General features: G+C 45.1%; 1 protein-coding gene across 3 annotated transcripts in view; it reads right to left on the bottom strand.

Moving 5' to 3' along the window:
• Positions 1 to 13,507, bottom strand: part of LOC110494902 (breast cancer anti-estrogen resistance protein 1) — a 118,534-nt gene that overhangs the window by 71,849 nt on the left and 33,178 nt on the right. For 2 of the 3 annotated variants that reach the window (XM_036954526.1, XM_036954525.1), the window contains exon 2: positions 4,932 to 4,976. The exons of the other annotated variant lie outside the window; for it this stretch is intronic. In XM_036954526.1, the coding sequence (XP_036810421.1) occupies positions 4,932 to 4,976 (45 nt within the window). The remainder of the gene's footprint in view (positions 1 to 4,931; positions 4,977 to 13,507) is intronic. 3 annotated transcript variants of the gene reach the window in all.

Raw genomic sequence — 13,507 nt, forward strand, 5'->3', positions numbered from 1 at the left:
AGCCCATCACCATGGAGTTCAGTGAATATGAAGAGAGTTATAATCAAAATGATGACAGGGACAAGAAGGACTGATGGACAGGGACCTTACAGGCTGATAGTGGACCATGAAGCAACCCCTGTGCAGTGTCACTGTTGTGTTGTACCCTTCCTCTGCTAATGTTGTAGTACCCTCCCTCTACTAACGCTGTAGTACCCTCCCTCTACTAACGCTGTAGTACCCTCCCTCTACTAATGCTGTAGTACCCTCCCTCTACTAATGCTGTTCTACCCTCCCTCTACTAATGTTGTAGTACCCTCCCTCTACTAATGTTGTAGTACCCTCCCTCTCCTAATGCTGTTGTACCCTCCCTCTACTAATGCTGTAGTACCCTCCCTCTCCTAATGCTATAGTACCCTCCCTCTGCTAATGCTGTTGTACCCTCCCTCTGCTAATGCTGTAGAACCCTCCCTCTACTAATGCTGTAGTACCCTCCCTCTACTAATGCTGAAGTACCCTCCCTCTGCTAATGATGTTGTACCCTCCCTCTGCTAATGCTGTTGTACCCTCCCTCTGCTAATGCTGTAGTACCCTCCCTCTACTAATGCTGTTGTACCCTCCCTCTGCTAATGTTGTAGTACCCTCCCTCTACTAATTCTGTAGTACCCTCCCTCTACTAATGCTGTAGTACCCTCCCTCTGCTAATGCTGTTGTACCCTCCCTCTGCTAATGTTGTAGTACCCTCCCTCTACTAACGCTGTAGTACCCTCCCTCTACTAATGCTGTAGTACCCTCCCTCTCCTAATGCTGTAGTACCCTCCCTCTACTAATGCTGTAGTACCCTCCCTCCACTAACGCTGTAGTACCCTCCCTCTACTAATGCTGTAGTACCCTCCCTCTCCTAATGTTGTAGTACCCTCCCTCTACTAATGCTGTTGTACCCTCCCTCTGCTAATGCTGTAGTACCCTCCCTCTACTAATGCTGTAGTACCCTCCCTCAGCTAATGCTGTAGTACCCTCCCTCTCCTAATGCTGTAGTACCCTCCCTATACTAATGCTGTAGTACCCTCCCTCTCCTAATACTGTAGTACCCTCCCTCTCCTAATGCTGTAGTACCCTCCCTCTCCTAATGCTGTTGTACCCTCCATCTACTAATGCTGTTGTACCCTCCCTCTCCTAATGCTGTTGTACCCTCCCTCTCCTAATGCTGTTGTACCCTCCCTCTCCTAATACTGTTGTGTTGTACCCTCCCTCCCCTCATAGTGTTGTGTTGTACCCTCCCTCTCCTAATGCTGTTGTACCCTCCCTCTCCTAATACTGTTGTGTTGTACCCTCCCTCTCCTAATGCAGTTGTGTTGTACCCTCCCTCTCTTAATGCAGTTGTGTTGTACCCTCCCTCTCCTAATAGTGTTGTGTTGTACCCTCCCTCTCCTAATTGTGTTGTGTTGTACCCTCCCTCTCGTAATGCTGTTGTGTTGTACCCTCCCTCTCCTAAAGCTGTTGTGTTGTACCCTCCCTCTCCTAAAGCTGTTGTGTTGTACCCTCCCTCTCCTAATACTGTTGTGTTGTACCCTCCCTCTCCTAAAGCTGTTGTGTTGTACCCTCCCTCTCCTAATGCTGTTGTGTTGTACCCTCCCTCTCCTAATGCTGTTGTGTTGTACCCTCCCTCTCCTAATGCTGTTGTGTTTTACCCTCCCTCTCTTAATGCTGTTGTGTTTTACCCTCCCTCTCTTAATGCTGTTGTGTTGTACCCTCCCTCTCCTAATGCTGTTGTGTTGTACCCTCCCTCTCCTAATGCTGTTGTGTTGTACCCTCCCTCTCCTAATGCTGTTGTGTTGTACCCTCCCTCTCCTAATGCTGTTGTGTTGTACCTTCCCTCTCCTAATAGTGTTGTGTTGTACCCTCCCTCTCCTAATGCAATGCTGTTTTACCCTCCCTCTCCTAATGCTGTTGTACCCTCCCTCTCCTAATACTGTTGTGTTGTACCCTCCCTCTCCTCATAGTGTTGTGTTGTACCCTCCCTCTCCTAATGCTGTTGTGTTGTACCCTCCCTCTCCTCATAGTGTTGTGTTGTACCCTCCCTCTCCTAATACTGTTGTGTTGTACCCTCCCTCTCCTCATAGTGTTGTGTTGTACCCTCCCTCTCCTAAAGTTGTTGTGTTGTACCCTCCCTCTCCTAATGCTGTTGTGTTGTACCCTCCCTCTCCTAATGCTGTTGTACCCTCCCTCTCCTAATGCTGTTGTGTTGTACCCTTCCTCTCCTAATGTTGTTGTGTTGTACCCTCCCTCTTTTAATGCTGTTGTGTTGTACCCTCCCTCTCCTAATGCTGTTGTGTTGTACCCTCCCTCTCCTAATGCTGTTGTGTTGTACCCTCCCTCTCCAAAAGCTGTTGTGTTGTACCCTCCCTCTCCTAATGCTGTTGTGTTGTACCCTCCCTCTCCAAAATCTGTTGTGTTGTACCCTCCCTCTCCTCATAGTGTTGTGTTGTACCCTCCCTCTCCTAATGCTGTTGTACCCTCCCTCTCCTAAAGCTGTTGTGTTGTACCCTCCCTCTCCTAATGCTGTTGTGTTGTACCCTCCCACTCCTAATGCTGTTGTGTTGTACCCTCCCTCTCCAAAAGCTGTTGTGTTGTACCCTCCCTCTCCTAATGCTGTTGTGTTGTACCCTCCCTCTCCTAATGCTGTTGTGTTGTACCCTCCCTCTCCTAATGCTGTTGAGTTGTACCCTCCCTCTTCTAATGCTGTTGAGTTGTACCCTCTCTCTTCTAATGCTGTTGTGTTGTACCCTCCCTCTCCTAATGCTGATGTGTTGTACCCTCCCTCTTCTAATGCTGTTGTGTTGTACCCTCCCTCTCCTAATGCTGTTGTGTTGTACCCTCCCTCTCCTAATGCTGTTGTGTTGTACCCTCCCTCTCCTAATGCTGTTGTGTTGTACCCTCCCTCTCCTAATGCTGTTGTACCCTCCCTCTCCTAATGCTGTTGTGTTGTACCCTTCCTCTCCTAATGTTGTTGTGTTGTACCCTCCCTCTTTTAATGCTGTTGTGTTGTACCCTCCCTCTCCTAATGCTGTTGTGTTGTACCCTCCCTCTCCTAATGCTGTTGTGTTGTACCCTCCCTCTCCAAAAGCTGTTGTGTTGTACCCTCCCTCTCCTAATGCTGTTGTGTTGTACCCTCCCTCTCCAAAATCTGTTGTGTTGTACCCTCCCTCTCCTCATAGTGTTGTGTTGTACCCTCCCTCTCCTAATGCTGTTGTACCCTCCCTCTCCTAAAGCTGTTGTGTTGTACCCTCCCTCTCCTAATGCTGTTGTGTTGTACCCTCCCACTCCTAATGCTGTTGTGTTGTACCCTCCCTCTCCAAAAGCTGTTGTGTTGTACCCTCCCTCTCCTAATGCTGTTGTGTTGTACCCTCCCTCTCCTAATGCTGTTGTGTTGTACCCTCCCTCTCCTAATGCTGTTGAGTTGTACCCTCCCTCTTCTAATGCTGTTGAGTTGTACCCTCTCTCTTCTAATGCTGTTGTGTTGTACCCTCCCTCTCCTAATGCTGATGTGTTGTACCCTCCCTCTTCTAATGCTGTTGTGTTGTACCCTCCCTCTCCTAATGCTGTTGTGTTGTACCCTCCCTCTCCTAATGCTGTTGTGTTGTACCCTCCCTCTCCTAATGCTGTTGTACCCTCCCTCTCCTAAGGCTGTTTTAATCCCATCACATTGTTATTTGCACAGCCGCTTGGAGACAGCGTGGGAAGAAATTAGCAGTGTTTAATCAGCCCTAGATCAGATCTGCTTAAGGAATGAAGAACGCCCTGGCTGATGAGCTGGCAATTGGAGCTTCATTTAGAGGCCATGGCTGAAATAGAGCCCTGCACAGTGGGAGCCGCCATTAGAGAGCTGACGGGGCGCACAGCACTGCCACACAACCAAGTATAGCTCTGAGAGAAAAAGAGAGAGAAAGAGAAAAGAGGAGAGTGGGAAGAGGAAGGATAAGAACAAGGAAAGTTGAAATGAGTAGTGACTAGAGTGTAGGGGAGATTGATTAAAAGATAGAGGGAGCGATAGGATGGATGGAAGGGATGGAGATGAGAGCAAAAGGGAAGCAACACAGAAAAGAATAGCAGCCTCTACACAGTTTCAGCTCGAGAAGAGGCACCAGCCCAGCTAACAACAAATGTTCCCCCAACTTTAGAGAACGTTCCCTTAAGAGTCTCATTAGGTCATTAAATATCATTTTTAGAGGAATGTTCCTTTGATGTACAAGGATGTCTCCAAGAGACCATCCCCTTAATGTCAAATACATCTTACCCAGAACTTTAAGATCGTATGTTCTGAGAACATGGCAACCATGTTCTGTGTATGTTTGGTGGGATGTTGATGAAATATTCTCTTAACCCATAGAAAACTGGACACATGTATGTTCTTGCAGCATCCCATGAAACGTGTCTAGAACATTAATATGGGATATTCTGAGAACATGGTAAGCACGTTCTGGGTATGTTTTGTTTGAAATGAAGGGAAAACGCCAAAACATGCTAAAAAGGTTCTCAGAAGATTTTTGCTAGCATAGATATAATGTTCCCATAACTAACGGAAAACTGGACACTCAACCATTACAGGAACATTACGGGTAACATTACAAAATCGTTCTTTCTCCCTAGAATTGCTAGTTGGGAGGTCAGTGGATGTCTGGAGGCAGTGGTACACTTAGCAATTAATCATCACTGTAAACACGCAGTAGAGAACCCACATTCATGCACAGTGCACACATCATTGACGTTTAGCTAGAACACCAATCAAACTGGTTAACCAAACTGCTCCACGCTCCAAAAAGTCATCTCTCTGGTTAGTCCTGTGTTACATCTGGCCCTGGCTCATTTCTATAACAGGTTCAAGGTTCAGTTGTATATTCATCAACCCGTCAATAGTCAGTACTGATCACACCATGCAGTACTGTACCTACCTCTGATGATGCCCCCTGCAGGCAGTCAAACATTCTACAGAACACCTGGGAAGGAGGAAGTGATGAGATGACAATAATAAGTCAGGGAAGCGAGCGACACAAACATGCCCATCTTCATTTCATGCTAATTCTGTTTGGGAAAGCAGTGAAGCACCAACATCCCAGTGTCTGCGAGCATAAGCGTGAGTGTGAGCGTGTGTCAGGACCTAACTTCCTAACCTGTCAAGTCCTGTTCATATTTCATCGTTATGAATCTTGTTCTGGTGGCAGCTCTGCAGAGTGGTCACTAGCTGTCGCAGCCACAAAGTCATCAAATCTGATTTTAAACCTAACCCTAACCTTATATCTAACCTTAACCACACTGCTAACCCTATTGCCTAACCTTAAATGAAGACTGAAAAGCACATTTTAGTTGTCATGAATTTTTACAATATAGCAAATTTTGACTTTGCAGCTGGTTTGTCTAAGGTCAAATCTCTCAGTTCTGCCTCCAAGACAAGACTCAAGACAATAAACGTCAACATGCAAATGTGCCTGGAAATATTCCACCCTGTAGTAACATGCTATCATTGAGTGTGTAAAATGTATTGTTAACCTCTCCCAAACAGTCTCTAAGGTCTTCCTGTGGCTGCGGTGATAAGGTGTTGGGGAGGGGAAGCCCCTGGTGACTCTTGCTGAGAGAGGTAACAGTACAGTAGAGTGCTGGGAGATAAGGGCTGATGAAACAACCTGCTGTTGACACAGCTGGCCTAGCCACCTCTGATCTGCTCTGTTTTATCTCTTTGTCTTTCATTACTCCAAAGCAACAAGGCCCTTTGAACCAACACAGACACAACCTGGCCTAAATACCTTTTCCAGGTTTAGAGAACAACTGCCAAAAGGTGTTAGTGTCACTGTTAGAAAGCTTTGGCTAATGTAGCATAGTGAACTAGACAGGTGAGAAGGTATTTAAGTGTGCATTATGGGAACAAACTAATAGATATCTGGTAATGTTTCAGTTGTCCATGCGTCAAGCAAACAGCACAAAATACTGTTTGAACTGTCTGAGGAACAATAGCAGTCAGTGCTCCACCTCGGCACCCTATTATTACGCCCCCACACACAGCCAGCCCATCTCCCATGGCACTCCTAGGGACAGGCACCTCAAAGAGACCACAGCCTATATCAGCTTATCACATGACCCAGGTAACTGACCCCCCCCTTGCTGAGCCCCACAGTCCTGTTGGTGTCTTTATGGGCCCTGGGAAGCCATTACTCATCACCATGTGTCACCCTGTATGCATCCTCTGTGTCAGGAAAGAGGGCAGGTAATGTCACCCGAGGACTGGAGGGGGAGAGGTAGCGGACAGGAGGGGAAAGCAGAGAAGGGGGAGAGGTAGGAGGTAGCGGACAGGAGGGGAAAGCAGGAGGGGAGAGGGAGGGGACAGGAGGGGAGAGGGAGGGGACAGGAGGGAGGGGACAGGAGGGGAAAGCAGGAGGGGAGAGGGAGGGGACAGGAGGGAGGGGACAGGAGGGGAGAGGGAGGGGACAGGAGGGAGGGGACAGGAGGGGAAAGCAGGAGGGGAGAGGGAGGGGACAGGAGGGAGGGGACAGGAGGGGAAAGCAGGAGGGGAGAGGGAGGGGACAGGGAGGGGACAGGGAGGGGGCAGGAGGGGAAAGCAGGAGGGGAGAGAGAAGGGGGAGAGGGAGGGAGAATCATCTCCTGTGGAAAGGCATAACACCAAACACTAACATGACTACCGGAGAACCACAGGTTCTAAACACCATACTATTACATTTTACACTCTGTGTAATTGTCTCCAAGTGTAAAGCAGTCAATGCCAGGCTGCCTAGTGCCTACCCCATGTTCATCAAATCTCTTCTGCTATAATATGTAGCACACACGAGTGCATACACACACTTGCATTACGTTTCTGCACCCACACAGTGATGTTCCTTAGAGGAGGAAGGGGAGGACCATCCTCCATAAAAATAAAAATAGTGAAACATTAAAAAAGTTATCCTTTTTCGATGAAACTTTACTAAATATATTCACATTGGTTAGAGCCTGTAAGTAAGCATTTCACTGTAAGGTTGTATTTATTGTATTTATTTATTATTCTTAGTTTACCTTTCAATTACTTAGCTAGCTAATGTAGCCTACTCAACAACCTGACTCAGAGAGGAAGGCTATTTATGTTAACTAACTGGGTAAGGCTATCCAACACCGCAACTCTTCCAAGTCAAGGTAAGCTTTATTAAACATTTTTCCACCGGGGCCCAGCAGTGTATCCTCTAAACTGCTTGCTGTACACTGTACTGGTTGATTGTACACATGGATTGGATTGTGGGTTTACTAACGCATTAGTTCTAGTAGCTATGTTGACTATGACATTAGCTAATATGATGACAACGATATAGGCTGTGTAGCAGTTAGTGGTTATGGTATAAAGGTTTGGCTTGGAGAGTTTTTTTTGTCTGCCACAGACAGCTGTTGTGCTGTGCACTGAAGTCTACAAGTGAATGGAAAAGGTGAGAGGAGGAAAATGCGTAGATGCTAGAAGGAGTTATACAACGAGCAAAGTGATGATGCTGTATACGGCTGCTATGAAAGTGAACTGTGTGTGCGGGTGATCAGTCTGCGATTCTGTTGCAAAATGTTTCTTAACCTTTTACTGCAGTAGGCTAAATCAGGGTCACACAGAGTGATTATTGGTAGTCTTGAACAAATCTACTGTGAAACAAAAGCATACACCTCATACACGTGGTTATGGGCTTAAAAAACAGAAGACACCTGTACCATCTCAGGTATAGAGTTGAAATGTATTACATTTTGAGTTTGTATCCCAATATTACACTTTATATACATCACAGAAGACTGAATTATAACAAAACGAAACGGGGATGGACCTACCCTATTTTGTACATTCAGTTTTGCAGATGTTTGAATTAATCATTACACCCCAGATCAGCTAGATGCAGGCAAAAGTGTGCAAGGCAGTATTGAATGTGTCACTGTCTGTCACGTTGAGTACTCTCGACCTGGGCAAATTCAAGTATTATGTAGTAAACTAAACCTATCGATGTTACATTGAGCTGGGTGAATGGAATATGAATTACAGTCATCCAATATGCTGTAATTGAAATAAGGCCATACTCATTAAAAAAATGGTCCTCCCTAATAGTAAACAGCACCGACCACCACTGACTGACACACACACACTAAACAGAGAGAGAGACTAGCACATTGCTGCTTCTGCTGACACAGGCCTCGGGGTCAGAGAGAGAGGTTACTATGACTACCAGCCCTGAAGGACCCTTTGAGACAGACCGGTCTGTCCAGTTCTGCTGATAAGACAATCGATGTGGCGCTCCGCATTCTTCTGTGGCGATCCATCAGCACAGGTCACACGCAACACGCCACAATGATTATACATGGGCTATGTCCTCTAACCCACTGCTCATTCTTCATCCTCTCTACACAACACATAGCACAGGTTGTCTCACTGGACCCAACAGAGCTGCCTCAGAACACCTACAGCTAGCTCCACTAATCACACTGCCGTCAGAGCATAAAGTATGCCTGAAAACACCTACTGCTGTTGTGGGACTCTGTAGGTTTTAACAGAGTAAAATATAGTTAAATGTAGCAGTGTTTTCTCTCTGGTAAAACAAACAGTGACGACGGTCAGCCAGAAAGCAGGTCAAGTAAACACGTCCAATCAGCACTTTAGGGAGCGCAGGCCCTCTGATAATGCATCTCAGCCTCCTCCAATTAGCACTGCTCTGGGGCGGAGGGAGGGAGGGATGAGAAGGGAGGGAGGCAAGAAGGGATGGAGGTGAGGAAGGAGGGGGGAGAGGAGGGTGGGAGATGCAGCACATTATGGTATAACGATGTTGTAGCATCACTGTTTACAAAAAAATATCTAGTCACTATGTTCCATATTAATAACCGTTTCTAGCATTTGGGTTGTACAATTATTTGAATACATTTAAAGGACGCATTAAAGCAGTCTGCAGATTCTGATTTTAAGCCTCAGACACACCAACTTTCTGTTGATCACATAGCGCAGATCGTATGTCGATCAGCCTCTTTAAAAATACTCCACACCACAAGGTGGCAGTTGCTTTTTTAAAGCAATGTTTGGCTTGTGACTGCTGTTGATAGCTAATTTTAGCTAACTAGCAAGCTGCGCCAATGTCACAGATAGAACCAGGGGAGCAACTTTGGTTTGGTTTTAGAAGTGGGGGGGACAAAGCCAACTCCTACTTTGGCCGCCTTTCCTTCCAGTTCTCTGCTGCTAATGACTGGAACGAATTGCAAAAATCACTGACGTTAGAGACTTATATCTCCCTCTCTAACTTTAAACATCAGCTGTCAGAGCAGCTTACCGATCTCTGCAGAGCAGCCTACAGCGGAAAATGGCCATGGCTATTGTCAAACTTGTCATTTTTGTTGAAAAATATTTTGAGCTTGTAATGTATCATAATGCATCTTTGAAAATTAGCAACAACATACCTAATGAATACAACACAGTGTTGGTGACAACCCCGTCTCAAAAACTAACGTATTTTGACATTATGCGATTATTGTGCCCAGCCCTACATCACAGGGCACTGTGGATAGAGAGGGAGAAAAAAGAAGGCAGGTTGAGCAGAGCTAGAACGCTGCATCCCTGAGAGCACATGAGCAAGAGGCGCAGAGAGAGCTTTTTATACCTCCTCATAAGTGGAGTAGGCTAATTGGAAAATTAGTCCTACTTTAAATCAAAATAATAACAATAGCATTTCCTGGCCCTGCTTATTCAGAGATTGAAACTTTTCAAAAGGCTATGTCAGCCCACGCAGGGGAAACGCTTTTACATATTCACCTCTAGGAAGGAGGGGCCTAAATACTGGGAGGACACTGACTGGGGAGCATACTGACAAAGACATTTCATTTCTGGTTCTTCAGTGAATGTTTGTTGTCCAGCAGCAGCATCCCGTCAGGATTTAAAGGGGGAGCAGTGGGATGGGGTTTGTGCGGAGGAGGAGATGGAATGAGGGCTGGCTGGAATGAGATTTGTGTTAACGCTGATTTAGAGTCCCTCAGACCAACGTCAATCAATTGTCAGGGCCAGAGCCTGTAAGAAGCCTGAGAGGACTGGGGGGGGATTAAGGCTGTGAGTTCACAGATGGCACCAAGGTCATCTATTCTCAGGAGAGCACTGCAAAAAGTGAAATAAAGCAAGCCTAAATATCTTATATTGAGTGATAATTCACTTTAAATTTGTTTTTGTTTTCTTGTTTTTTTTTTGTACCAAGCTAAATTATCTAACATCAGGTAACCTAAAAAAGTCTTAATACAAATAATTTATCTTATTTTTTTAATTTCGGGAATCTGTTCCAAAGTATTCCCACGCATAATAGATATATATACAGTGCCTTGCAAAAGTATTCGGCCCCCTTGAACTTTGCGACCTTTTGCCACATTTCAGGCTTCAAACATAAAGATATAAAACTGTATTTTTTTGTGAAGAATCAACAACAAGTGGGACACAATCATGAAGTGGAACGACATTTATTGGATATTTCAAACTTTTTTAACAAATCAAAAACTGAAAAATTGGGCGTGCAAAATTATTCAGCCCCCTTAAATTAATACTTTGTAGCGCCACCTTTTGCTGCGATTACAGCTGTAAGTCGCTTGGGGTATGTCTCTATCAGTTTTGCACATCGAGAGACTGAATTTTTTTCCCATTCCTCCTTGCAAAACAGCTCGAGCTCAGTGAGGTTGGATGGAGAGCATTTATGAACAGCAGTTTTCAGTTCTTTCCACAGATTCTCGATTGGATTCAGGTCTGGACTTTGACTTGGCCATTCTAACACCTGGATATGTTTATTTTTGAACCATTCCACTGTAGATTTTGCTTTATGTTTTGGATCATTGTCTTGTTGGAAGACAAATCTCCGTCCCAGTCTCAGGTCTTTTGCAGACTCCATCAGGTTTTCTTCCAGAATGGTCCTGTATTTGGCTCCATCCATCTTCCCATCAATTTTAACCATCTTCCCTGTCCCTGCTGAAGAAAAGCAGGCCCAAACCATGATGCTGCCACCACCATGTTTGACAGTGGGGATGGTGTGTTCAGCTGTGTTGCTTTTACGCCAAACATAACGTTTTGCATTGTTGCCAAAAAGTTCAATTTTGGTTTCATCTGACCAGAGCACCTTCTTCCACATGTTTGGTGTGTCTCCCAGGTGGCTTGTGGCAAACCTTAAGACACTTGTTATGGATATCTTTAAGAAATGGCTTTCTTCTTGCCACTCTTCCATAAAGGCCAGATTTGTGCAATATACAACTGATTGTTGTCCTATGGACAGAGTCTCCCACCTCAGCTGTAGATCTCTGTAGTTCATCCAGAGTGATCATGGGCCTCTTGGCTGCATCTCTGATCAGTCTTCTCCTTGTATGAGCTGAAAGTTTAGAGGGACGGCCAGGTCTTGGTAGATTTGCAGTGGTCTGATACTCCTTCCATTTCAATATTATCGCTTGCACAGTGCTCCTTGGGATGTTTAAAGCTTGGGAAATGTTTTTGTATCTAAATCCGGCTTTAAACTTCTTCACAACAGTATCTCGGACCTGCCTGGTGTGTTCCTTGTTCTTCATGATGCTCTCTGCGCTTTTAACGGACCTCTGAGACTATCACAGTGCAGGTGCATTTATACGGAGACTTGATTACACACAGGTGGATTGTATTTATCATCATTAGTCATTTAGGTCAACATTGGATCATTCAGAGATCCTCACTGAACTTCTGGAGAGAGTTTGTTGCACTGAAAGTAAAGGGGCTGAATAATTTTGCACATCCACTTTTTCAGTTTTTGATTTGTTAAAAAAGTTTGAAATATCCAATAAATGTTGTTCCACTTCATGATTGTGTCCCACTTGTTGTTGATTCTTCACAAAAAAATACAGTTTTATATCTTTATGTTTGAAGCCTGAAATGTGGCAATCATCTCTGATGGGTGGTCAAATGTTCATGGGCAAGGAATAATTAACTACATCATCTCCACCCCTCAACTAGTATTCTACAGGAGCACAGACACAAGAGACAGACACACCGGTCTCTACATTGCAGATGAGCTGAAGGCAGTCATCAATGACCTTGGACCACAGAAGGTATTTGCACCGGTGACAGACAATGCTGTGAACATGAAGGCTACTTGGTCTAAAAGTGGAGGAGTCCTACCCTGACATCACACCTATTGGCTGTGCTGCTCATGCATTGAATCTGCTCCTCAATGACATCATGGCACTGAAAACAATGGATACACTCTACAAGAGAGCCAAGGAAATGGTTAGGTATGTGAAGGGTCATATAGTGGCAATCTACCTCGTCAAGCAAAGTGAGAAGAATAAGAGCACTACATTGAAGCTACCCAGCAATACCCATTGGGGTGGTGTTGGCATCATGTTTGACATTCTCCTGGAGGGGAAGGAGTCTCTCAAAGAAATGTCCATATCACAGTCTACCGATATGGACAGCCCCATCAAGAGGATCCTCCTGGATTATTTAATTCCTGAAACCTATAACAGTAGCCATTGCACAGATTGAGGGAGACAATGCCATCCTGTCGGATGTTCAGATTCTGCTTCAGATGTAAGAGTACAAAACCGTACCGCCCTGCCCTGCCCACTTCACTGTTGCTCCAAGCACTGGAAACTGCAGTTCTGAAATTAAGACTCCTGTCTGAAGCCCATACACGCCTCAGCATACATGTTGGACCCTAAGTTTGCTGGCACCTGTCTGGTGCAGAGATCAAGAAGGCCTATAGTATCATCACTACTGTGTCTCACCACCTTGGCCTGGATGAGGGCAAGGTTCTTGGCAGTCTGGCAAAGTACACTTCCAAGCAAGGGCTTTGGGATGGAGATGCAATATGGCAGTTGTGCCAACATATCTCATCAGCCACCTGGTGGAAGGGACTTTGCGGATCTGAGGCTCTTTCCCCTGTTGCCTCCATCATCCTCCAAATCCCACCAACATCAGCTGCCTCAGAGCGCAACTGGTCCTTGTTTGGGAAGACACACACCAAAACACGCAACAGGCTGACCAATACAAGGGTTGAAAAATCGGTGGCCATCCGGTCAAATTTGAGGCTTTTTGAGCCTGACAACGAGCCATCATCAACGAGGTTGGAAAGTGACATTGAAGATGAGGCCTCAGAGTCTGATGTTCAAGAGGTGGACATTGAGGAGGTCCAGGGAGAAGACATGGAAGCCTGAGAGGAAGACAACCAAAGCTTTAGTATCTAGACTATCATTAGTTGAAAATGTTTTAGGGAGATGCGATGGAATCATTGTGGATCATTCAATATTCCCTTTTTTTTTGTTGTTCAGTGAAATCATCAAATGTGAAGAGTCAACTCATTTAATTAAAGTTAAATTCGTAACTAAATTGTTTTTTAACATTTCTATTGGAAGAATTTAATAATTTGCAATTATGTCTGCTTATGATTTATGTTTCTGTCTCCATATGAGATGGTAAATATATCCATTACAAAAAAAGAAAAAAACTCCATCCAATGCAAAAATATACATTTAAATGGTATTAATA

This window comes from Oncorhynchus mykiss, chromosome 2 (assembly GCF_013265735.2).
Source record: "Oncorhynchus mykiss isolate Arlee chromosome 2, USDA_OmykA_1.1, whole genome shotgun sequence".
In the NCBI taxonomy this organism is placed as follows: Eukaryota; Metazoa; Chordata; class Actinopteri; order Salmoniformes; family Salmonidae; genus Oncorhynchus; species Oncorhynchus mykiss.